This window comes from Zingiber officinale, chromosome 5B, assembly GCF_018446385.1.
Source record: "Zingiber officinale cultivar Zhangliang chromosome 5B, Zo_v1.1, whole genome shotgun sequence".
NCBI classification, from domain to species: domain Eukaryota; kingdom Viridiplantae; phylum Streptophyta; class Magnoliopsida; order Zingiberales; family Zingiberaceae; genus Zingiber; species Zingiber officinale.
Window position 1 is genome coordinate 18,490,649 of NC_055995.1, and position 27,183 is coordinate 18,517,831.

Here is a 27,183-nt window from a genome sequence, read left to right on the forward strand (position 1 = left end):
TTGGATAATTGGATTGTCATTTCATTTGAAATAAGTCTTGTGCTTCTTATAATAAGAACATTTTGGCATGATATTTTTGAGTGAGAAATACTGTACCTAAAACTTTTACTTTTTATGCCTTAAAATAATTTATTCTGATAAAAAAGTTATATTATAGTGTAGATTGCTTGACACGAATTGCTTTATTTAAAATTATTTTGAATATAATGGAGGATGATTTTTTCAAAAAAATATTTTACATTCTATAGTACATATTGAACAGAAGTTCGTCTCATGGGAAGGTATGACAGTTTTATTTTTTTTATCACGTATATTGAACGGAAATTAGTTAAGAATATAGACCTATATTCTATTATAACTTAATTTTGTATTTTAAATATACTTTTATTGAATAATATAATATAATGAATTATTATTATATATATATAATTTTTTAATGATACTATAAACGAACCGATGCGAGCTTCCATCCCGTAGAGAGAGAGAGAGAGAAAAGGACACAGAGGAAGTCGTAAGCTTAGCCGGAGGACGGAACCCGACCGGCATGTCGGCGCCAGCGAAACAACGACAGGTAACTCCTCGACGATACATCTTTGTGCCAGAATTTGGAATCGTTCTTCCGGCTTGAAGTTCTCAAAAGGAAACCCAAAGAGCTCAAATCGCAGAAAAACTCGACATCTGTGGCCATCGCAGGTCTCGCTGAGGGGTGCTAGCGCTAAGGAGATCTCACGGGATGCCCTTCTCGAGAAGCTTGCCCATGATAGAGAGCTCCGCAGCTACCAGCGCCGTGCCTCGGCCGCCGCCCTCTTCATCCAGGTTTGTACATTAATTTGGTCGATGTGAATGTCTGTGGAAAATTGACCTTAATACTTGAGTGAGGAGGAGGAACGGAGAAGGTGGGGGCAGGGATAATAAATCATTCCCACTTCCTCTCCAAATCCTCCAATCCGACCAGACACAGATCGAAAGAGCTTCTTTGAGCCGGGGTTTTCTTTTCACAACTGAGTCGAAGAATTGATGTTCAAGTTCGCCGTGACATTATAAACATGATTAGGATTTTTTCCATCTCTCAAAATGTTAAAAACAACTGTGTAGTAGACGTTCCATCAGGTCTTAGGATCCTTGATTGATTGCGAGAATTTTATCCACGTTTGGTAGTTAGGTGACTGAGGTATATTTCTTTCTGGCAGGAAAGTTGCTTACTTCAGTATGTACTCGAATTGAAGGAAGGCAATAGTCATTAGTTAGTATTTTGGTGGTTACATAATTTAAAGTCAAATACAAGAGAAAAAGAGAGAAAGATATATAACAGCTTGAACTAGTCTATGAGCTAAAACTTCGATGGGCGCTTAATATTTCTATTCTTCATGGACTGCATTCAAGTCTACAAGCTTGATGACTAATTAGAATGTGCATGAACTGGGCTACTAGCTAAATGGTGTATATTTAAACCATGCATCATAATCTTCAAATTTCCTCCAGGAAATCCAGATTTATGATTGGAAAAAAAGGAAAGAAACATTTCATATCGCAAGCCAGCATCTAATTTGAAAAGATTCCTTTACTAATAGAGGCTAATATAAAGCTTTCTGAAGTACCAAACATTTGTTACTTATGATAAACTTCATAAAATATTATGGCATTTTGTTTTGCATATGGTTTTAGTATTCACTCTGATGCTCTACTGTGGATGATTTTTAGTTTGTTTATGTTGAGTAACTTACATTTTTTAGGACTATTCTTTCTAAGTAACCATGTCACCACTACATCATCATTGCTGATTATGTTGACATGGACATGCCTCACTATGAGGTGTTTCATTGTCTCGACATTCTTAATGAATATGCTTTCGACTACCACTATCTATTTACTACTTGACATAAAGTAATCTAACAGATGGACTATAAAGTTTTGAAAATCTAGCAACCAAATTGAAACTATAAAGTCTTTAAGAACCTATGAGGTACCGTATGACTGATAGTTTTGTGATGATTTATGTATATAATCTGAACTATGTATGGCATATCTGTGAAATAAATGACTTTGCCCGTTTAGATATGAGCCTGTACCTACATCATAATTTTTATTGTACTTTGGCTTAGAATACAAATGAAACCTTGTGTGGCAGTCATTGTGAATGTGTGCTGCTTGGGCTGACATTATCTGCTCACCACATTTTTTCAAGTTTAGTAGTCTGAACCAATAGGTTAAAGTTCCAATCATTTGATTTATCCAAAGTAATCCTTAGTACTTATGAACTCAACATCCATGTAACCTCACAAGCAGTCTCATAGTGTAGATGTGCTTCTTCTCCAGAGAATTATATTACATAGTGTGCTTCAATATTCACTGACTTATACCAGTGATAAATGATTCTATGTGATTTTCCTTTTTATTTATTGGTCTTAAAAATATCTTTTAAGTAGGTAACAATTATAATTTCAATCCTTACAAAGTATTTTAATATGTTTTTCCCCTTGTTGCTCATTGTGCAGAGAGTATGGAGGAGGTATATTGTCATCAAAAAGGTCTCAGAACAACTTCGAGAAGAATGGGAATCATTAGCTGATTGCTATGAGGATCACATGAGCGGTGCATGGATCTCAAATAATTTATTAAGGCCATTTCTTTTCTTTGTTACTCACTCACCAATTTTGTGGAGGTGTCAAATTAGAAATGTGAAATGTATCACAAAATGTTTTGGAATTCTCTTACAAAGTATTAGCTCAACTGGTATGCAATGTTTTCTTAGTTTTGTATCCTAAATTGGTTGCAGCATTGTTTTTGATATTGAATTCTAAATTCATAATGATATCAGAATCATCAATTCTTTCCTGGGATTTTATTATAGTCTATGTATTCCAGTTATTTTGCTGACATATTTTCCTTTGACTTGTAGATACACAAAAAAACTTTTGTTTATTAACAGTGGGTACGCCTCAGGAGAAATCTGCATGGCTACACCAAACACAACGATTAGTTTCATTGTGTTTATTTATCCTTGCCGACTGTTCTAACTCTAGTCATCCGGATGAGATGGTTACAGTTACTGCTCTATCAATGCGGTTACTTGTTTCTTTGACTGATGTAAAAGGGTGGAAGAATTTTAGAACCAGAGATATCAATGATGCAGATCTTGCTGTGAAGAGATTAATTAGATATATGACAACAAATACTAATGGCATATATAGCTGTTTTAGGAAGTACATTTTAAGAAATGCTCCACAATCTTCATCCTGGAGGAACACAGTCTCATCATTGGAAAATAATCTTCTGATCACCGCTAGTGCCATAACATTATGTCTGCGCCCATTTCATTCGATGATGTTAAATGATAGGGATACTGGTAGGATTGATGTGTATGAAGCATCTAAAAAGTACTGTATTTATGTAATGACAGTGCCATATCTGACTAGATACCTACCAAGTATTCTGTTACCTGCTCTTAAGCATGAGCGTGTACTACTACCATGTTTCTCTATCTTACTGGTAAGACGACTACTTGCAAATCTTTTCATGCATTTCTTTATACATAATAACTCTGTTATTTATGTTTTTGTTGTTTGGACTTTCCTATTGCTGATTTTAAAAAAAGATTATATTGAATTGTGTTTAATTGGACACTATCAGTAAAGTAGGACACTTTATTCTACTAGATTTTGTGGAAAATTCTGCTCCTGTGGAAGTTGATCCTTTATAGGAACTCTGCAAGTCAGACATTTTTCAAGTAGGTGTGGTATTTACATACTTTTGAGTAAATGTAGGCTTCATTCTTCATGTGCAGACTGGCCAAATTTATTTTAGAGGGTTTATTTGTGTATTCTCAATCTAGGAAGGAGAATTAGATAATTCCTACAATATGTTTCTTGTACCCTATTCAACTTAACATCTAGCATATCTGGAACATTTACACTGTTTTTATTGATTTCATTAAAGTGATCAAAGTATGGATAGGTTCTTGCAGACTTCCGAAGATAAACTTTTTGATGAAATGCTGATGTTGGACCAGTCCGATTTTGCTACCAAAGAAATTCCTCCTTTGGGCTGGGCTCTTGCAAACATCGTAAATTTGGCAATTGAGGATGACGATTCTGGTTCTTATGGCTGCTTTATCCAAGGCTTAGATTGTAAACTTTATACTCATGCTGTTAATAGAATTTTGGAGAAGTTTGTTCCCTGGCTGGAGAGTAACCAACACTCATTGAAATGGGATGTCGATGAGATGCTCATGACAAGTGATTGTATTCCCATATCTGCTAATTCCGATAAATGTACTGATATTATGTTCTATTTTGATCTTCTTAAACCTGTGCATCAGCAGTGGCATCTGAGGAAGCTTCTCTCCTTGGCAAAAGATTCATATGGAGCACCCAATAGTCATCTCATAAAGCAGACCTCAGACAATCAAGGAAGTTTCAAGCTACAAGATGTCATATACTTCTACTATTATTTTCTTCGGATATTTTCTATTTTAAATCCAGCTAATGGCGCATTATCTATTCTTAATGTACTTTCTTTTACCCCTGGATTCATTGCGGAATTTTGGGAAGCATTTGAATGTGCCATCTTTGGTGGAACTGTTCACATGTCTCATGCAGTCAAACAGAACAAAGAGACCATTTTGGATCAGACTGAAGCAAACTCTGTTACAAGGCAAAGCCGAAGCATGAAGGAGAGTGGACATAGATGGGCTACTGTGATACAAAAGATTTCTAGAAGGTCAAATGATGAGTCAACTGCCAGTCCTAGGGACATTCCTCAAATTCCTGTTGAAAGTGCTGCGGATAGTTATGACTCGTGGGATATTGAAGCTATGAAACATGGTGCCCAAGGCATTTCCAAGTATTTGTCATGTGCTTTGTTTCTCTTCTGTTCTACTTATGCACACTACTTGTTGGTTTTAGATGATATAGAGTTCTATGAAAAGCAGGTAATTGATACTAAATTAGTGACTAGGCGGTTTACGATTGGCAATTCTCTGATTTTCTTTCCCTCTTTCACCTGCTATTTGTCATTTTCCATTCCCTATTGTAGGTACCTTTCACACTTCAGCAGCAACGAAAAATTGCGGCTTCACTTAATACATTTGTATACAATTCTTTGGTTCATTGTGCAAATAATTACAGATCCGTAATAGACATAGCAGTCAAATGCCTTAATTTGTTGTATGAAAGGGACTGCAGGCACAAGTTTTGTCCCTCTTGTCTATGGTTAGCTCCTGCTAGAAAAGGTTGGATTCCAGTTGCAGCAGCTGCTAGAGCTCATGAAGCTGCATTTTCAAATCTGCAAGCTGTAGATGTTTCCACCATTCCAGCAGTGAGCTCTATTCTAACAACTGTACCACATCTGTATCCTTTTGAGGAAAGGTATTGTCCTCTTTAGATTTCCATTGATGCCAGATGTCTACAGCAATATATTTAATTTCATTCACCAAATGTTATTTGATTCAAGATTTCATGTTGTCAAATCCTTATTGTGTATGGTCTACTTTCATTGGACATCTCAACTAAAGCCACTATTCTATATCTTCCTATGTAAAGGGCACTCAATCCTTGATAATCTAGCTTCTTATTCAATAGTTGTTGAATCACAGTTTGTTCTCTTCTGTAGTTGTAGTTTTGCAGTCTTTAGGGTTGTAAATGAACTAAGCGTTCATGAACAAGCTTGGTGTTCGGCTTGGTAAGAGCTTGTTTATATTCGTTTAATATACATAAGATTAATTAAACAAACAAGCTTGAACAACTCGTTAAGCTAAACAAACAAGCTTGAACACATATGTGTTCAGCTCGTTAACGTTCGTGAACAACATTCGTGAACAATGTTCATGAACCATATTTATTAATAAAACTCTTTTCAATATGCTAAATAAATAATAAAATAAAATAAAATAAATAAATAAATTTAAATTATCAATCTTAATAACCAATCAAATAATTAAAAGTTTCAAACAATCAAACAAGCTTGAAATGAGAGCTTGATAACATCTAAACGAACCAAGCTCAAGCCAAGCTCGAACCAAGCTCGAACCAAGCTCGAACCAAGCTCAAGCCAAGCTTGAATTGAGAGCTTGATAACATCTAAACGAACCAAGCTCAAGCCAAGCTTCAAACAAGCTCAAGCTCATAAAAAATAAACCAAGCCAAGCTTGAACACTCATTTCAAAAGCTTGGTTCATTTTAAGCTAGGTTTGACTCGGCTCGGTTATCTTATCAAACAAGCTTGAACACCCCAAAACTCGGCTCGGCTCGGCTCGGCTCGTTTACAACCCTAGCAGTCTTTAGAGTTTAAGAGATCAATTTCGCTCTAAGTTATTTGACTGTATAACATGGTTCAAAGTTTTGGTGTCATGATCATTATCAGTTTTGGCATTTAGCTGGAACGATAGGGTATCAGTGCTGAAATCTATCATTACAATACAGGTCAGCACTGTTCAAATTATGTTGACCTAGTTTTGATCCAGTCTCACTAGTAATAGCCTAGATGTGCCCTTTCCTATAGATGGGATTGGATTCACCTAGCAATGCAACAATTCTATTGCTCAATAATTGGTTCGTGTGGCAAAGTCAATGATACAACTTAACGCAAATAATCACTATAAAGAATAATACAATAACAATAACAACAACAACAACCAAGCCTTGTCCTACTAGATGAGTTTGGCTATATGGATCCTCCTATACCATTGGGTTCTATTCCCTACTATATCATCATCTATATTTAAATAAATTTTATCTTGTTCTATTGTTAATTGAGTCTTCTTTGTCTTTCTCTTCCTTGTTTAATATGCGTATTTATCATAGTTTCAAATCGCCTAACTGGAGCATTTATTAGTTGTATAAGTAAATGTCTGTACCATCTTAAACGTGACTATCAGAGTTTTCCTTCGATAAGTGTAATCTCAATTTTCTTTCTAATATTATTTTATCCATATGTCCACACAACCACTATAAAGAATAATAAAGAAATAATGTTAAGAGAACCATTTAAATACAAAAAATTGACATAATAAGAGTCGCTCTGTTTTACGGTTTTTTTTGTCTAAGATATTTTTCGAGGGTTGATTTGATTGGAATAGTATTTACAGAGAAATAATTTCTACATTTGGAGAACTGAGGGATAAAATATATTCCCCTTCTTTGACGAGGGCAGAGGAGGGATCTTGAATGCCATTGGGCTCAAAACAAGGATTAAGGGAGGGATTCACCGAATAGGGTGGAGGGGGACTTGTTGTATATGGTGGAAGGAGGCTTGTGGACTAGGGCAAGAGATAGAAGAGAGCTTGTCAAGCCAGGCTGGCTTGGTGATCTAAGTCTAAGGCTTTGAAATATACTATAAAGAGGGGAGAAATGCTGTGAGGAGAAATGAGGTTCTGGTCATTTTACTCTGAGGGAGGGTCTTACAAGAATGCCATTGTAAATATATTGATGCTATTCTCATGGACAATAAAAACAAATAAGAGAGAAGACAAAAAGTTGAAGAAGAGAAGAAACATGCCGAAGCAAAGAAGTAAAGGATATGGAGTTGTCATGTGGGTGGTTTAGTTGCATTACTAATAGAATGCTGTTCGTACCAGTGCTACTGGTATATGTTTTACAAAGAGTTATATATTTACAATGGATTAGTTTCCTTGTCTAATTGTAAAGTTTTGAAATAATTGACTATGAGCTGCATAGGAAGGGGATGTGGGTGGGTGGGGGGAGGAGGGACGGTACCTTTTATTTCAATTTCTGATATTATTACAGGGATACCACCTCTTATGCAAAAACTCCTTTTTTTTTCTGGTTCGTATTACCATAGGCAAGAAGAAACGCTATTGTGCCCATAGTCCAAACGAGGAAGCCACTGATATCTCTTCTCCAGATTCAGCAGCAATAATAAATTAATGTTTAATTGGCAGAGTCTGATTTATCCCTGTTCCACATTTGTTCAAAGAGCTTGATTTAATCAATAGCATTTCATGTGTTAGACATCTGTGGTGGTTAATCAGAGTGGACCTTTGAGTGCACTTAATGCTTTAACAATTGGATTAATGATAGATAGTCTGGTATCTTTTAGAATGTAGATTTAGCCTCAATCAATACGTATAAGCTTAATTCTCTCTTTTGATGATTGATATAGATTGCTGTGAACATCTAGTTGCCTACCTTGTTTTGCCTCAAAAATATTTCTTGTTTGTTTTATTGTCTTACAAGAACACTTTACTGGTGACTATATAAAAACAGTAAACTATTCATTTATTAGCTTGTTGGCTATTCTATTACCTACTCCATAGACTATTTTTAAGTTAATATTAATGCCTCTTTGCAGAGTTCAAATGTTTAGGGAACTTATTAAGCTCGACAAGGTTTCCAGAAGAATGACCGGTGAAGTATCTGAGCCAGGGTCTAGTTCAATTGGTATAGTTGTTCGTCGAGATCATATAATTGAAGATGGATACAAGCAATTGAATTTTCTTGGGCCAAAGTTGAAGTCATGCATTAATGTGTCATTTATTAGTGAAAGTGGTCTTCCTGAGGCTGGTCTTGACTATGGTGGTTTATCAAAAGAGTTTTTAACTGATTTATCCAAGGCTGCTTTTGATCCAGAGTAACTTGAATTTGATTTCTCTTTTATATACTTTTTCCCCCCAGATAGGTTAGATTCTTGAAATCTGAATACCATTTTTTGGGTTTGGAGCAGGTTCAATCTATTTTCACAGACATCAACTGCAGATAGCACTTTAATTCCTAGTATGGCTGCAAGATTGTTAGAGAATGGCATGGAGTTGATTGAATTCCTTGGAAGGGTTGTTGGGAAAGCTCTTTATGAAGGCATTTTATTAGAATATAGCTTTTCACTGGTATTTGTGCAGAAGCTCTTAGGACGTTATAGTTTTCTTGATGAACTCTCAACACTAGATTCTGAGCTATATAGGAATCTCATGTATGTGAAGGTAAACCTTTTTCTTGGGGATTAATATTTGACTATTTTTACAATGTTGCTTCCACTTTAATGATTTCGTTGCTAATACATCATTTTGAACTTGCTTCAACACATTTTTTTATGATCAACTATGGCCATTTTTGTAATAAATGTTTTCATGTTATTGAAAAAAAAAATCCTAAATATGATAATGCTATTTAATCGTACTTCTTAGTATGATTTGAAATCTCATGAAACGGTTGAAATGTATCATACCGATAAATTATTAAAACTTGATACTACTCAGCATAAACAATGTCTCCTATGTCGTTGTGTCAATAATATTGATGAGTATCATTTCATGCCAATGCTTGCACCTACCAACCACCAGAAAATAACAATGGAAATAGAGTACCTTATTGAGTGATAACAGAATTCTCCTTTGCCAGTGGTTGGCCAGATCAGTAACACTATTTGGTAAATATTAATGCCTAATCATTATCTGGAACCATGATTTTCTGAGTGGAATAGTACATTTGTTTTTGTTTGCCTTAAAATGAATTTTTTTGCCTTAGGTACTAGGATCTAGCTAATTATTTCTGCATTATGAATTGTCGACATAATATTCCTTTCATACTTGACTTCTTATCACCATTTTATTGAAGTTAACTCTCATATCCAACAGCATTATGAAGGTGATGTCACCGATCTATCTTTAGATTTCAGTGTTACTGAAGAGATATGTGGGAAAATGATTGTCACAGAGCTTAAACCTGGTGGTAGGAATATCTCTGTAAGAAATGAGAACAAGTTACAGTATGTTCATGCAATGGCTGACTACAAACTGAATCGCCAAGTATGTTCATGGGCTACACTATAAATATTGCTCTTCTGGGTTCGTTTGTTCTTATGCTTATCTTCATTAAATGTGTGGTGCAGATACTTCCATTTTCTAATGCATTTTATAGAGGCATGATTGATCTGATCTCCCCATCTTGGTTACACTTATTTAATGCGAATGAATTTAACCAGGTATTCTGCTTACTTGGAGATCTTTCCTATCTTACAAATTGACCTTCTTTACCTTGGGAGTTCAGGAGCTAGAGATTTGTGTTTATACTTGTCTTTTGAAAAGTCGATTACATGTACTTGTGACAACAAAAAACTAATATTATGATTGCCTAGAAGAATATCACATTGTACTTTATTATATTAGTTAACAAACATCTAGCTTATGAAACATCGGATACTGATCCAATCTAGTTTCAGAGATCATATTAAAGTTGAATTCTCATCTTGAACCTGGAGAATATAATGGTTTTCATGGTGTGAAATATTTCCTTTTCTAATTCGAAACCACATCATCTAAAATGGTGTCTTCTTGTAGTGTGAACCTACTGCAAGGTGTAATTCCATCCATATAACTTATAAGAGCATGCTGTTTTCATAATGTTGTATCAGTCTTTATTACACCTTAAATATCTGATGCTGACCCCTCATAATAGAGTTTTATATTCTACACTAAAGCTATAATTAATTCTCATAGATTTTACATGCTTAACTTATCCTCTAGTTGTATTGTTTTGATACTTTTTTGTGACTGTTCGTGCCCTAAAAATCATGCAGAAGTGGTAAAAAATGATTCATTATTCATTTGGTTTTATCTGTTGCTACGCTAATATAAGTTGTTGCAAGAAATCAATTGTATTTGCACAAGAAATTTTCACTTGTTTAATGAATCTGCATGTTGTCTGGTTTTTTGATATATAATTACCTTGTGCAGCTGCTTTCAGGTGGTAAAAATGACTTTGATGTCGATGATCTTCGAAGTAATACAAAGTACTCTGGTGGTTATTCTGAAACAAGTAGAACTGTTAAGCTCTTCTGGGAGGTACTTGCCTATTTGAATTCATGAAACACGCCTCACATTTTTCTCCTTCTATAACATATATAGTTTTTTTAACAATCTAATAGAGGTGTGCATTTGTTTTGTGCTGAACCTAATCAATCTAAACAGACATTTTTTAATTTTTTTTTTTACTTTTCTATTTTTATATATATTTTTTCTGCAAACTGATCTCCAATCATATTGAAACTTTTCTAAACCAAATAGAAATTTATCTATTTGGTTGGTTTTGGTTCTTGTTTGTTAAATAGGATTAGAGGTCACTTATCTATTCGGTTGGTTTTGGCTCTTGTCTCTTAGCTAAATCTAACTTTTAATTTTGTTTTTGGGAAGAAAAGAGAATAAATAAAATAAAACTTTGGATTTGTTTGATTTGAAATTTATGGCAGATACCCTTATTTTAAGTGATTTTGTGAGATTTAGTAACATTGTTATAAAATAAGATGATTAGGGAATAATTCTTTGTCCATAGGCCCTCTTTTATAAATAGATGGTATTATATCAATGGCGAATTGAGAAAATGTTTGAGGTGGATTGGAAAATATTCAGAGACAAATCAGGAAGGAATTGGAACATACTTATCAAAACTAGTCGACAGTGAACAGATTAAGAAATAATCTCCTTCCTTTAACATCCCTCTCAAATTAGAGATGGTGGGAGTATGCCCTAATTGCATTAAATATAGATGCAAATTTCTAGACACCATACATTTCCAAATTGACAATCCTGGAACAGTTTAGCTTAACGTATAATGATCTGCACAAATTTCAGGATGATAGATATCTGTAACATGCTCATGAGTTTTCAATTATCGTCGAACTGTAGATTGGACAACTTATATGGTTTACAGATGATTTGTGCATTTTATGGAATGACAAGATAACTAATAAAGAGATCATCAGATGATGCACGTGGTTGATATTGATCAATACTTTAATTATAGAGGGAGCAATGATGATAGGAACAAACTGTTGTCATTGTTGAGAAAAGGTGTCTCTAGGGTTTCAACACCAGTGGAACAGAGGAAGTGATATGGGACAATTTATGGTGAGAGTGGCCTCGAACTTGGTGAAAGTAAAAGTGGTTATGCAAAAGAGAAGGTTAGTGAGGGATTTGGAAGAAGATTGAGAGGGATAGTTAAAATCAAGGTTTAAAATTTCGACCCGTGCCGAGATTAGGAAGTAAGAATCTAAAAGTAGAAAGCTAAGTATGTTAATATTGATTCCAAATCTCAAATCGATTCTAAGTTTTTTTTATTATCTATAATAATTATATAAATTAACACAAAATCCTAATTTATATACAAGAATTATATGAATTATTTATTTATTAATATAATTATAGTTAATAAATATTCTAAATAATATATATATATATTGCATTCTAAAATCAAATTTATTTTAAAAATTTATATATATATATATATATATATTTATATTAATAATTAATTTTTTTAGAATTATTTATAAAATTTTAAAATTATTTATAAAATTATTTTTATAAAATTTTAATCTATTTTTAATTTATAAAAATAATTTAAAGTTTGGTTTTAAATTTATTTTAAATTATATAACTATATATAATATAAATTATCTATTTATTTACTTTATTTTATATATTTTTTAATAAAAATAATTAAATTATTAAATTATATATTATAATTATATTAATTAATTAACAGTTTATTTAATTATTTATTAATTTATATAATATATAATTCTAATTTATATAATAATTAATTAGAAATTATATATATAATATACGGTTTTAATTAAAACTTTTATAAAACCCTACTTTTCCTCAAAATTCCGTGATTCTTGTTGCCTCCTCCCCTTCCACACGATTCGCCTCGCAGTCACCTCGCCGCCGCCTCGCAATCGCGCAGTTGCCTCGTCGTCACCTGCCAGTGGCACAATTGCCAGCTGCCGCTTGCCGCTACTGATCTCTCGCTGGTTGTCTCTCCGATGCTTCGAGGTAAGTCTTCATTTGACGGTAGAAGGTATGTGCTGGTGCTGGTCTTGTGTCGGAATGGTAAAAATTACCTGTTTCGGGTGGCACGACACAGAATTTCATTCCTTGGTTGAAAAGGTGCCCAAAGAGAGGAGAGGTCATGCCACAACCTTCCCTTGACACTAGATGAAGATTAGATGAAGATCAATAGTGGCTCTAAGATTATGTTAAGTAAGATGATTGGGGAATATTTTTCATTCAATATGTCATGATATAATATATAAGGGGAGCCTTGACGCAATAGTAAAGTTATTCTTGTGTGACCTTGTGGTCATAGGTTTAAGTCACGGAAAAACCTTTTGCAATGTAGGTGTACAATGGACCCCCGGACCCCGCATTAGCAAGAGTTTTGTGTACTGGGTTACCTTTTCTGTCATGATATAATATATAAGTTCTCTTGTATAAACATGGTAGTTTATTAATTATGGTACAACAACAACAACCAAGTCTTTTCCCACTAGGTGGAGTCGGCTGTATGAATCCTTTTACGCCATTGAGCTATATCTCCTATTATATCATCTCTATATTTAAATAAATTTTATCTTGTTTTATTGTTGCTAACCAAGTCTTTTTTGGTTTTCCTCTTCCTCGTTTGATATGCATGTTTATCATAGTTTCACATCGCCTAACTGGAGCATTTATTGGTCGTCTAAGTACATGTCTGTACCATCTTTAACGTGTCTCTCAGAGTTTTTCCTCAATTTGCAACTCCGACTTTTCTCTCTAATGCTCTCATTTCTTATTTTGTCCATCCTTGTATGTCCACACATCCACCTTAACATCCTCATCTCTGCAACTCTCATCTTCTGCTCATATGCTCGAGCCATAACCCAACATTCAGCTCCATATAACATAGCAGGTCTAACTGCGGTTTTATAGAACTTATCTTTAAGTTTAAGAGGTACTTTAGGGTCACATAAAACACTCGACGCTCCCCTCTATTTCACCCATCTTGCTTGTATTCTATGTAAGACATCTCTCTCAATCCCTCCATTGTTTTACAAAAATGATCCTAAATATTTAAATCTCTCGGTTCCGGGCAACTCGTCCTTTCCTATCTTAACAATTGTTTCATTACTTCTAATATTGCTAAACTTAAATTCCATATATTCTGTCTTTAATCTACTAAGCTTAAAACCTTTTTCTTCTAGTGTTTCCCTCCAAGATTCTAGTTTAGCATTTACTCTTTTACGTGTTTCATCTACCAAAATAATATCATCTGCAAACAACATGTACCATGGAACTGTTTCTTGAATGTGCGCAGTGAGTTCGTCCATAATTAGTATAAAAAGATAGTAACCCTATCTTTATTGGAAATGCTTCAGTTATTTCGCTTGAAGTCTTTACTCCGGTCGTTACATCTTCATACATATCCTTAATTAGTTCAATATATGTTATGTTAACACCTCTCTTTTCTAAAATTCTCCATATAATTTCTCTTGGGACACTATCATAAGTTTTTTCTAAATCAATGAATACCATGTGTAGATCTTATTTTTGCTCCCGATATTTTTCAATTAATTGTCTAAGAAGATATATAGCTTCTATTGTCGACCTTCCAGGCATGAACTCAAATTGATTTTCTGTCATTGTGGTCTCCTTCCTTAATATTTTTTCTATTATTTTTTCCCAAAGTTTCATAGTATGACTCATTAGTTTAATACCCCTATTGTTTGCACAATTTTGTACGTTTTCCTTGTTCTTATTATAAGAGAACTAGAGTACTTATCCTCCATTGATCAAGCATTTTTTTCGTTTTCAATATCATGTTAAATAATTTTGTAAGCATTCAATACCTTGTTTCCCTAAGCACTTCCATACCTCTATCGTAATATCATTTGGTCCAACAACTTTTCCATTGTGCATCTCATTTAAAGTTTGTTTTACTCTTGAAGTTTGAATTCTATGATAAAAATTAAAATTTCTATGCTCATTTGACCTACTCAAATTACCTTAAGTTAAGTTGGTCACCTAAACCTTCATTAAAAAGTTGATAAAAATACCTTTTCCACTGCTCTTTTATTTCTCCATCGTTTACTAATACCCTATTACATTCATCTTTAATATATTTTATTTGACTAAGATCTTTTGTTTTCCTTTTTCTCACTTTAGCTATTCTATAAATGTCTCTTTCCCTTTCTTTTGTATCCAATTTATGATATAATCGTTCAAAAGTTTCATTTTTTTCTTGACTCACTACTTTCTTAGCTTGTTTCTTGGCTATTGTATATTTTTTTAAGTTTTTCTCGTTCTTACAAATATATAATTCCTTATAAGCTATTTGTTTTTCCTTCACTTTCTCTTATACTTTCTCATTCCACTACCATAATTCTTTACTTAGTGGCGCATGTCCCTTTGACTCACCGAGTACACTCTTAGCTACTATTTTCAACTTTGATACTATCTTATCTCATGTTGTATTAGAGTTATCGTATATTTCACCTAATATTTGTACTTCTACCTTCTCCTTAAATATATTTTGCTTCTCATCCTTTAACTTCCACCACTTAATTCTAGGAATCGTATATATTTTCTTTCTATTGATACTATGTTTGAGGCGTATATCCAATACTACTAACTTATGTTGGGTAGTTAAGCTTTCTCCAGAGATGACTTTGCAATCTTTACAAATCTTTCTATCCTTCTTCCTAACCATAATAAAGTCAATTTGCGATTTATTATTCCCACTTTTGAATGTGACTAAGTGTTCTTCTCTTTTACTAAAAAATTATTAGCTAATATAAGGTTATATCTTATTACAAAATCTAATATAGTTTTCGCTTTCTTATTCCTCGTTCCAAACCCATAACTCTCATGTACTCTCTCATATTCCTTATTTTTCACTCCGACATGCCCATTTAGATCACCTCCTATTAAAATCATTTCATTTGGTGGAATATTTTGTAATATTTCATCTAAGTCCTCCCAAAACTTTGATTTGATAGCTTCATTTAATCCTACCTGTGGTGCATATACGCTAATTATGTTCATAGTTTCTTTCGCCATTATTATCTTAGGGCTATAATTCTATCCCCTTTTCTAACTACTACAACTTCATCCTTTAACAAACTATCTACAATAATACCCACTCCATTTCTTGCTTTACTCTTTCCAGTGTACCATAACTTAAAACCCGAGTTCTCTATCATCTTTGCCTTCTCGCTTGCCCATTTTGTCTCTTGTATACACAAAATACTAATTTTTTTCCGAATTATCATATCTACTACCTCCATTGATTTACCAGTGAGAGTTCCTATGTTCCATGCTCCAAATCTTAGATTATTAGTTTTTCTATCATATTTGTTCTTATCCAACCTATGGCACGAGAACTCTTGCCTAGTTAACACTACACCCAAGTTCTCATGGAGATGTAGCAGTCCTTGTTAAGACGTTACAATCGGACCCTGTAACGTGAACTCTTGCATATTTAGCACTACACCCGAGTTCTGGAGATGTAGCGGTCCTTGTCGAGACGTTATAGTCAGACCCTGCAACGCGTTCCTTCCGGGGAACAACCTATCATTAGCACAATAGTTTAATGGATCTATTCATTGAATATTTATCATAGTTTTGACGCTGACTGACAACCTAACGCAACCCTCCTCCTTTATCCGGGCTTGGGACCGGCCATGACCGGTCGTCATGGGCGGAGTTTAGTTTATTAATTATGGTAGTTAATATAAATGGATGATATTATATAATGCTGAAAAATTGAGGTAGATTGTGAGATAAATCAGGAGGGAACTAGATCAAAAATCTTAAATGAACTAGATCAAAAATCTTAAATTATGTAGAAGTCTGAGTCTGGTAGGAGGATTAGAACAAGTTGGATAGGAGATTAAAAAAATTCTCCTTCCTTTAACAATTATATTGCCATCAATACTTGTAACTTACATGATATCATAAATCATATACTTCAACATCATCATGGTCGAATGAGAAAAACTAGTAAGGGATAATGTTGTTGAACTAGTGAAAGATATTGGATTCCTAGAATTAATTTGTCCCAAGCAAATTGTGTTATGATGTTGATCTAACATTTCATTATAATTTGTTTCCTTCTGCAATGTTTACCTAAGTTTTCTCATTGATTTGTTTGGTTCTTATAGTAGAAAATGCAACAACATGGATCGACATTGCATCTGACTCCCAATGAATTTTCAATAGCTCTATGATGGAATGATGTTTAGATCAAGTTTTCAGTCTGTTAAACTGGGTTAGGCTTGAGAGCTGGTTGATGCCTGGTGCTTCTACATATGCTTCTCTTTACTGCCATCATGGTTCCTTACATCCTTGTTTAGTGTAAAATGATTGCCTCCTAGTCTCGGTCAAGGAAGATTATCTCAAGTAGTTAAAAGAAAATTTTTTCTGAGAAGAAAGGAAAACTAAGTTTAAGTGAGAATAAAGTTTGGACTAGAGAACATACAACAACAACAACCAAGCCTTATCCACCAGGTGAGGTCAGCTATATAAATCCTTTTACGCCATTGGGCTCTATCTCTTATTATATCATCATCTATACTTAAATTTATCTTATTTTATTGTTGCTAACCAAATCTTTTTTGGCCTGCCTCGTTTGATGCACATGTTTGTTATAGTTTAACATCGCTTAACTGGGGTATTTATTGGTCATCTAAGTACATGCTTGTACCATCTTAAACGTGTCTCTTAGAGTTTTCCTTTAATAGATGGAACTTCGACTTTCTCTCTAATTCTCTCATTTTTTATTTTGTTCATTCTTGTATGTCCATATATCCACGTTAATATCCTCATTTCTGTAATTCTCATCTTTTGCCCATGTGCTCGAGTCATAGCCTAGCATTTAGGTTCATATAATATAGCAGGTTTAACAGCAGTTTTGTAGAACTTTCCTTTAAATTTTAGAGATATTTTACTATCATATAAACACTCGACACTCTCCTCTATTTCAACCACTCTGCTTGTATTCTATGCCATCAATTTGAAAAAATGATCCTATATATTTAAAGCTCTTAGTTCTAGGCAACTCGTCATCTCCTATCTTAACAATTGTCTCATTACGTCTAATATTACATCTAATATTGCTAAACTTAAATTCCATATATTCTGTATTTATTCTACTAAGCCTAAAGCCTTTTTCTTCTAGTATTTTTCACCAAGATTCTAGTTTAGCATTTACTCCTTCACAAGTTTCATCTACCAAAACAGTATCATATGTAAACAATATGCACGGTCAGCGAGTTTGTCCATAATTAATGTAAAAAGATAGACACTTAGCTGATCTTGATGTAACACTATTTTTATTGGAAATGTTTCAATTACTTCGCTTGAAGTTTTTACTTTGGTCGTTACATCCTCATATATATATCTTTAATTAGTTCAATATATGTTACGCTAACACATCTTTTTTCTAAAATTCATGTAATTTCTCTTGAGATTCTATCATAAACATTTTCTAAGTTAATGAATACCATGTGTAGATTTTGTTTTTTCTTATGATATTTTTCAATTAGTTGTCTAAGAAGATGTAGCCGACCCCACCTAGTGGATAAAGCTTGGTTGTTGTCTAAGAAGATATATAACTTCTATTGTCGACCTTCTAGACATGAATCCAAATTGATTTTTGGTCATTGGTCTTCTTTCTTAATCTTTTTTCTATTCTCTTTCCTAAAGTTTCATGTTATGCCTCATTAGTTTAATATCCATATAGTTTGTATAATTTTGTACGTCTCCTTTGTTCTTATATAAGGGACCTAGAGTACTTATCCTCTATTGATCAGATTTTTTTTTTTTTTTTTTTAATATCATGTAAATAATTTTGTAAGCACTTCTATACCTTTATCGAAATATCATCTAGTCCTACGACTTTTCCATTGTGCATCCCATTTAAAGCTTGTTCTACTTCTGAAGTTTGAATTCTACGATAAAAATTTAAATTTTTATACTAATTTGACCTATATTTGGTCACGTTCAAAAGTGTAAATAATAAATCACAAATTGATTTTTTTATAGTTTGGAAGAGGGATAAAAAATTTTGTAAAGATTGTAAGGTCATCCCTGGAAAAATCATAACTACCTAGCATACATTAGTAGTGTTGGATATATTCCTCAAGTATCAATAGAAAGAAAATATATATGACTCCTAAAATTAAGTGGTGGAAGTTAAAGAATCAGAAGTAAAATATATTTAAGGTTTAGGTGACCAACTTTTTGGTTCGAGACTTTATATCTTCATCACAAAATCGGCTAAGGCTTGAGCTTTGATGGCCGATCGAGGTTGATATTGTATGTCGTATTCACTTAATTTCGTGGTCTACTTGATCAATCTTCCCAATGGTTTGACAAGCACTCAACCCAAGGTGGTGTTAGTTAACACAATTATAGGATGAGAAAGAAAGTAAGAGCGTAACCTCCAATCGGCTAAGACCAGTTCATACGCCAACTTCTCGAGAGTAGTGTAGCGACATTCATTATCTTTTAATAAATGCCTTAAGAAAATGCACAGGTTGTTGTTCATACGTTATAGTCGAACCCTGCAACACTAACTGCTATATCCGAGTTATAGAGATGTAGCGGTCTTTGCCGAGACGTTACAACCCTGCACTGCGTTCCTTCCGGAGAACAACTTAGCACTGACATTTTAATAGATCCATTCATTGAACATTTGTCATAGTCTAAATCTTAAATCCTGAACCATAAATCTTAAACCCTCGAGAACATAATACTAGGATATTTTTTATATTTATTTTGTTTTGACTTGCAAAGGGAGCAGTCCAAATTCATCTTCAACCATTACCCTTACCACTGGGACAGAAGTGCTGAGGGCTGTCAAGTCCTAATTTCCAATGCTAATAATCACTCGCACCTTTACTACTTCGCATATCTAACTTGACAATTGATATGGCATATTCTGTTAGCCAGTTCAATGATTAGTTTTGTTTCAACAGGTAGAAACTCTTCCATTGTATTACCTTATTTAACATGATTGCTAATCAAATCTCCAAATTACAGGTTGTGAAAGGATTCAAATCAGATGAGAGATGTATGCTACTGAAGTTTGTGACAAGCTGTTCTCGTGCTCCATTACTTGGATTCAAACACCTACAGCCTACCTTTACAATTCACAAGGTATTATGAATTGGGCCTCTGCATTTAATCTCGTACAACTGTCTATTTACCATCTCTATCAAAACTTTAATCTGTTAGGGAAATGCCACTTTTGCCTCTCATACTTTTACTGGGCATCTCTAGGTAAAAAGATATCTTATTTTGTCTTGCCAAATTTCCAATATCCTTTTAGTTTGTGCCTCAACCTCATTAAGTTAACTAGTAGTTAACTTAGAGTGATGCTAATGTTGTTGGTGATGGGGCATTAAATTGATGGTCAAATGATACTATCGTTCTTTTTTAGCAAAGTAATTTTTTCTTAAACTAAGCATATATAAGAAAATATAAAAATAATTGATTATTATTGAATTATCAAATTATTAGAACTACTAAAAATAGATAGACAACAATTCCCTTAAATTATAATTTTAGTTAAACCATGTCATAACTTAAAAATAGTTTTTTTACAAATAGTCACTAAGTTTATTAAAATTTTACCTAAAGTACAATGTTAGTTATAATATCATTAAATTTATAATAGTTCTTAAATGTTTATTTTCAACCATTAAGGGTCAATTTTCTTGGATCATTAAGTAGGAGAAAGGAAGAGGAGGCAACTAGTCATATTACATTAGCCATGTGCAATGTTTTGACTGATTCCCTCAAGCCTAGAGTTTATCATTCCATTAATGTGGTTCTACAATAGGGCTACATGCCATTAATCCTTAGCTGTTTTAATGGAATTAGGTATAAGGGATAAACAAAGCTGCCAAAGTTTAGCAGACAATTTGCAAAAGCAAAGAAATAGTAAGAGCTTTACATATTGAATTTATTATTGAACAAGATAAGCTTAGATGTAACTAGAGTAATAGCTTTGTACTATGCTTTTATACTTAACCTAGCCAAAACAATTGTGTTCTTGCTCTTCAAAATATTAAGTTATCTCCAAGAAGAGCACAATATTGATGTAAACTGCGAAGAGTTTGCTGGATCAACATTGATATATCTATAGTTTGTAAATGACCATCATCATGGTCTAAAAGATCCTTCTCAGAGCATTTTTGAAATGTCATAGAATTCTTGAGGATGCTTCTCTATGTTCATGATATGAAGCTTCAAGAATTCACCAATCAGACATATGATCGATAAAATGTTAAGCCTAGTGAAGGTGAGGCTGTTTAGCATCTAACTGTTCTCTTATATTTCTTTGGACCTGATAATAATTCTTTTTATCGCGATATCAGTATATAATATTTGAATCTATGGGAATATCAACTAGCTTTACTCTTCACATACCATCCTCCTTGAGCAAGTCAAGTATATACTTCCATTAAGACATTGAGAAACATAGATCTTTCCCCCTAATTGAACAATCTTTATGTTATGAAAGTGTGGCAGGTTGCCAAGATCTTTGAAGTTGACGGTGAAGGTGTGCTTTTGGTGCTGTGATTCTTAGAGAATCATCACTAGCAATGATGATATCATCCAAATCGATAATAAAAAGGACATGTGCCCTAGCGTGATAGGTATAATAAAATATTGAGATTTTTGATACACTTTTCAACATCCCATACTGAAGAACAAAGCTGCGTTTACTATTGCCCTAAGGAGTCGTTTTTTTCAGATTACACACCAAAGCTATCGCTCTTGAGTAACAAACTGTGATATTTGTTGGATATATAATCCTCATATAGATCAGTGTGAGGGAAAACATTTTTATTGTCTAGTTAATGTAATGACCACTAGGATATAGTTGTCAATGTAAGAAAAAGGCAAACCAAAGTAATCTTAGTCATCGTAGACAATGTATTGGGAAGTTTGAAATTGAATACACACTCACAACCAACTATGTATTTGCCAAAGAGGAATTGGCACTCAAGTACCATTAGATGTCATCTTATCAGTCATAGCCTATTGTTATCTTGGATTAAATAGTGTCTAAAAACTTTCTTAGGGATATAATATGAAGCTAAAGAAGAAATGAAGAAAAAATAGACAAGTGAGGAATAAGGATTTGAGATATATCTATTAAGAGGATGTGAAGTAGTGCACTTGTGGAGTACCTTCAAAAAGCAATGTTGAGGTCAATCAAAAGAAGCTAGATTCAGAACTAGTGATGTTGCCAGAAAAGTAGCAGTTCCTAGGAGTAGCAGTAACAAGCTCAGCCCTAGACCTAAGACTAGGGCCCTTAATGTTGCTGGGGTTGGTGTTTAAATAATTACAGAGGAAGACGGTGGTGCAGAAATTCGAGTACGAACAGGAAGATCCTCTATGACGGACTCAATAGTAGATGGTGTGGTAGAGAATAAGGGAGTAAACACAATTGTATAAATAAAGGCAAGTGGAACCTCTGGAGAATGGCATTGTACCTCTTCTACATGTGAAAGCAATCAAGAAAGACAGACTTGACAATTTTGAGGGAGAATTTTTCTTTATCTGGAGACAAGAGAATCAAAACAAGTACACCTAAACACACAAGGTGGAAGTAAAGAATATGACAAGGGAAAATAATTGCAAGGAATTTTGGCTGAAGAATTGAAGAAATTATGTGATTTCTAAGGTATCATGCAGTGAGTACCATATTATCCTAAAATTTAAGAGGAATTCCCATATGAAGTTATAGTGTACAGGCTATCTCAACCATTTATTTTTCCTCTGAGCAGCACTATTTTTTTCTCAAGTAATAGTGTTGCTCAGAGGAACATGAGTGCAAATGACTGACAAACCTTAGTTAACTGATTTAATCATTGGGACATGTTCCATAGCAATCACCTTCAGTTCCTGAATATCCTGAATGGAAATAGAATTTGCAGTAAAGATCATTGAGCAGTTTAGTGATTTAGTTTTACACAGATAGTAATCACAGATAGTAAATTGAAATGTCTATAGACTATAGAGAACAAAAAACAGTGATAAAGATGTAGGAGTTTTCCGACCAACACCCTTACTCATCAAAGTGACCTATCTGCTAGAGTGGCATGAATAGGATGAGATGTTGGTTTGCACAAAGAGAATACCAGACATGCGTAGAGTCTGAAATTTGGAATCTGTGTTCATCTAGTAATCGTTTTGTCCAAGCAGTAGAATTACCTATATGAAACCAATAATGACGCAGAGTGAATATATTTTGAGAGACTTGCCATCTGAGAAAATGTTGATGCACTGCAATTGATACCTAAAGATATAGCAGTGAAGAGCTTGCTATTGCGAATACCATCAATCCATCATGAAGAATTACCTTAGATGAACCTATACCAGTGAAAGTGATAATCTCCACAAATCGACTATCAACACTAGTGGACTGATGGAAGAAGTCTTCTGACGTAGAATCCTGATGGGAATTTTAATCAGAAATATTATGAAGAAATCTGCTTAAGAAACTAGGAGACATGAAGAACCATGAAGATCCCTAGCAGCAGCAGCCCAAGGAACCAAAAAAAAGGTTCTGGACAACTGCTGGGATCAAGTAGAAATATCTGGAATTGCCAACAAACACTGAATCTGAAAGAAAGCTGGGTCGAGCAGTTGCTGGTGTCTGGAGATCTACTGGAAACACCATATTCTCTTTTCTTTCTTTTTATGGAAAATGGGAAACACTAGATACTCTAAATCAGATGCACTGGAAACACCAGGAGATGAATTGTGTGTTGAATAATCAGGCGCAAGAAACATTGAGATGAGAATAACTAGGGAAACACTGACATGAGGAGAATTGATTGCTCAAATAAACTCAGGGACCCTGTAGGCCACCATGTCGACAACTCCAGAATGAACACCTCTAGCACTAGGAGAAATCTCTGGCATGATCTGCTGGCGTGGGGAAAGAATGAAGTGGCCCAATCTTCCTGTGCCAATAGGGAGAAAGTCAGGCATTGTGGAAGCTCATGAGGTTAAAAGGTGTAAGAGAAGGTTAGAGAGGATGGAAGGGAGTCTGGAGCTCTAATACCATGATGAAATTTAACTGGGGAAATTATTAGGTTTTTTCCTAGGTTGTCCCTTCTATCATAATGTAAATTACTATTGTTCATTTTACATTTAAGTCCTCTTAGGTTGGTAAATTTACAATCAAGCTGTATTCTATTTGCAAGTTAATCGTCAACGGTCTGTGATAAAATTAGATGGAGCGGGGAAGTTCATGTAGTTGATGCCAAATAGTTAGGACAACTGTAGATTGATGATGGCGATGATTTGAGCCTTTACTTCTTGGGTCTCTTGTTTGGCTGAAATGATAAACTTGCACTTGTAGCTTAAATTTGTGGTTAAGGAGATGAATATATGTGCAAAAATAATTATATTCTAACAACTATGCCAATGATGTGATTGATGGTTACTACATGGAAGTTAAATATAATAGTTGCACTGGACAATTTTTGAAGTCACAGTTATTAATATCGTTTCCTCAAAATTTGTTCATTGAATTTATTTGTGGAGGTTGCCTGTGATATACCTCTATGGGCTACACTAGGCGGACAAGATGTAGAACGACTTCCCTCCGCTTCCACCTGCTACAATACACTAAAGGTAAGACTTATCTTCGATAAGTTCCTATTTAATGATACCTCCTAGCTAAATGATAATTGGAGTATTAATGTGATTGTGGCAGCTTCCAACATATAAACGGTCAAGTACTTTAAGGAACAAGCTACTTTATGCCATCAGTTCAAACACCGGATTTGAACTTTCTTGAGTGTACATTTTCCATTTTCTGTTGCTTCTGTATCATTCTCCAACACCTATTCTGCGAGTGAAATATGTACATAGCAATATTGTATTCTGACAAGGTATAGTGATCAATTTGACCACAGCTGCTGTAATATAATTTATGGATAAACTTGTTGCTGAGCATGCATATTGTAGATAACAGTCTCATCTCTTGTGCTCATGGCTTTCTTTCAGTTTTTCATTCACCACACAATATTGATGGAACCTGGTTGTTGTACTTGGGACGAACCACATCAGAAGGTATGTTTTACCTTGGTTCGTTATTGTTTTGAGATTGACAGTACTTGGGTTTAAAGTAGATCCAACTTAATTTGAAAAGAAAGACATGAAAAGACAGTCATCTTTAAGTTGTGAGACCCTTATCATCTGGCTCAGTCAGTATTAAAACCCTTGGCCTCCTGCTTGAGGCCACTCTGACACTGTTGATGCTGACATTTTAAGAAACCAGTAGTAGAATTTCTCCAAATAAATAAGTGTTTGAATTCACCTTGTTTGCTAATTTTACCCATAAGTTGTGCAGAGTATATTACAAATTATTTAATATAATTTATCATATGCAATTGTTTTAAGATCCATCAAGGATGGTATATCTTTGGATTATGATAAGCATGCAAGTGCATTAATTAAGATGTTTCATATCATTAGTCTTATTATTGTGTCTATATATATTTTATATACTAAGATTATTATTTTTATTTCACCTAAATTCAACATCTAATTATCATCTTAACCTTTTTAATGTAGCATTAAAAATCATCTTAACATATATTGGTCCTTGGATGCACATATTAAGCGAAGTACATATACATGTATGCAGAATCTTGGACATCTATTTGGATTTGCTATCATTACATATATCGGTTCTTGGACATCTACTCGGATCTGACTCATCGACAAACATGAGTAGATGCCCTTGGCCAACATCATTCAAAAGAAAAAAATGGCTAGGATAGTTTGGCAGAGCTATTTCCAATCAGGAACCTTCACCTTATGGATGATGACATACTGAAAGCTTCCTACTTGAGATAGGCCGGATTACCTTGAGGATTGATGATCCACCTTTTGTAGACGTTGGAGCATGTTCTTTGATGTGCGCCGACCAACCAATTATGAAGAAGGACTAGATGGTGTGATAGGAGATGCCCACTTACTGATGAATGGTGCGATACATCTGACACCTGTACCGGGGGACTACCAGCTTGATCAGAGTTTGTCACCTTATTCATCTTGGTTGACGGACAAGGAATTGTAGTATCTTCGAGAGTGTACACTTTGATAACTTGGTGGTATTCAAGAAGCTACAAATATATGATGCTTCATCATACTTGAATAGCTATCCTTTGGCAACATTATCGCTTTTGGTTCCATGTATACATTTTACCTTTCCATAAAAAAAGCAAAACTATTGGAATTACATCTCTTCCTAGAATATTAAAATCGATCTCCATCACCGTTCTTTTCGCGGAGTTGTCCTCTTCCGTCCCTTCTTGGCGGCTTCTATATCGTCGATTGACTTGTTTATTTTCAAATAAAGTTATCAATCTCCGAAAGCTGATGGGATATGATGAAGCTTTCGACAGTTGGGACTGTAGCAAGGCAGCTGATTGCAGAGATATCAAAATAAAATAAAAAATTGATTAAAATTAGTCTCTTTAATTTATGTGATCCACATTACATTCATTTAGTTTTCCCATCTCCACCAGTGCAATTAATACCATCAATTATTGGTTTTAAAACCGGCGGAAGTTGTTTATCATCTCCACCACATGCAAATATTAATATCATATGCAAATATTAATATCATTTATTGATGCATTGGTGTTTGTTATAATACATTTTAGGATCAACTTTTAATGTGCGAAAATAGCCTTCTCCGTGCAAAGGAATGAAGTTTTCCTCTATAATAGTTATGGACTAGATTAAAACTATTGTATATTCAAGTATTTTAATCAGGAGTTGGACTAGATTAAAACTATTGTATATTCAAGTGATTGTTATTGTATATTCAAGTGATTGTTATTCCTCCATCTCGTAGATAGTATAGCTTCATCACTTGCTTTTCTTCCGTGATCCATGTGAATGTTAGAACATATTAATGCAACTTAATTTACTACTAAAATAACAAAGTAATTTTGTCACCTGAGTACTAACTCAGATACACTATGGGAGCTACTACTACCGAAACACAAGTTTACAAGACGGATAAAGCCGAGGAGAAGTTATAGATTCCTAATTATTTCCTTTTCGATATTTTATTTTATACTTTTGGAATTATATAGGTGTTTTAGAATCATATTTGAAGGCAACGGAAAATAATTAAAATGAAATATAAAGTAAGGAAAGGGATAGAAATAAAGTTAAATAATTATCTAGTTATAATAAGAATATTGGAAATATAATTTTAATTAAATATTATTAATGTAAAGTATGGTCCAAATTCGTCGTGTTTGGAAAACCACTATTTTTGTCAAATTTTTAATAGAAAAAAAAAACTGATTGGCGAAATGTTTGGAAACAAAATGGAGAAATTACAGGGCAAAACTAAAAATGTTGCAAGG

The 27,183-nt window shown here is 33.9% G+C and overlaps 1 protein-coding gene across 5 annotated transcripts; it reads left to right on the plus strand.

Moving 5' to 3' along the window:
* The first annotated feature begins 452 nt into the window (after positions 1-452).
* LOC121984192 (E3 ubiquitin-protein ligase UPL7-like) lies at positions 453-26,006 on the plus strand. 5 transcript variants are annotated; one of them, XR_006112813.1, is made up of 16 exons: positions 453-571; positions 694-816; positions 2,496-2,733; positions 2,900-3,489; positions 3,965-4,930; positions 5,035-5,366; positions 8,308-8,586; positions 8,680-8,932; positions 9,587-9,757; positions 9,841-9,933; positions 10,685-10,792; positions 19,808-19,924; positions 24,335-24,424; positions 24,507-24,684; positions 24,800-24,865; positions 25,443-26,006. XR_006112813.1 is itself a non-coding variant. In XM_042537012.1 (14 exons), the coding sequence occupies exons 1-14, from the start codon at positions 545-547 to the stop codon at positions 24,588-24,590; spliced, it is 3,471 nt and encodes a 1,156-aa protein (XP_042392946.1). In that variant the 5' UTR covers positions 453-544; the 3' UTR covers positions 24,591-24,766. The 5 variants fall into 5 exon arrangements, 2 of the variants coding, with proteins under 2 accessions (XP_042392946.1, XP_042392948.1); XR_006112814.1 differs by having other exon boundaries at positions 25,694-26,006; XR_006112815.1 differs by having other exon boundaries at positions 458-571; positions 666-816.
* Positions 26,007-27,183: the final 1,177 nt, after the last annotated feature.

Bases quoted from the DNA above. Each gene is read 5' to 3' on its own strand.
- LOC121984192 (XM_042537012.1), top strand. From the start codon at position 545: ATGTCGGCGCCAGCGAAACAACGACAG. The intron at 572-693 runs GTAACTCCTCGA...TGGCCATCGCAG, and splicing joins CGCCAGCGAAACAACGACAG to GTCTCGCTGAGGGGTGCTAG. The intron at 24,425-24,506 runs GTAAGACTTATC...TGATTGTGGCAG, and splicing joins CCTGCTACAATACACTAAAG to CTTCCAACATATAAACGGTC.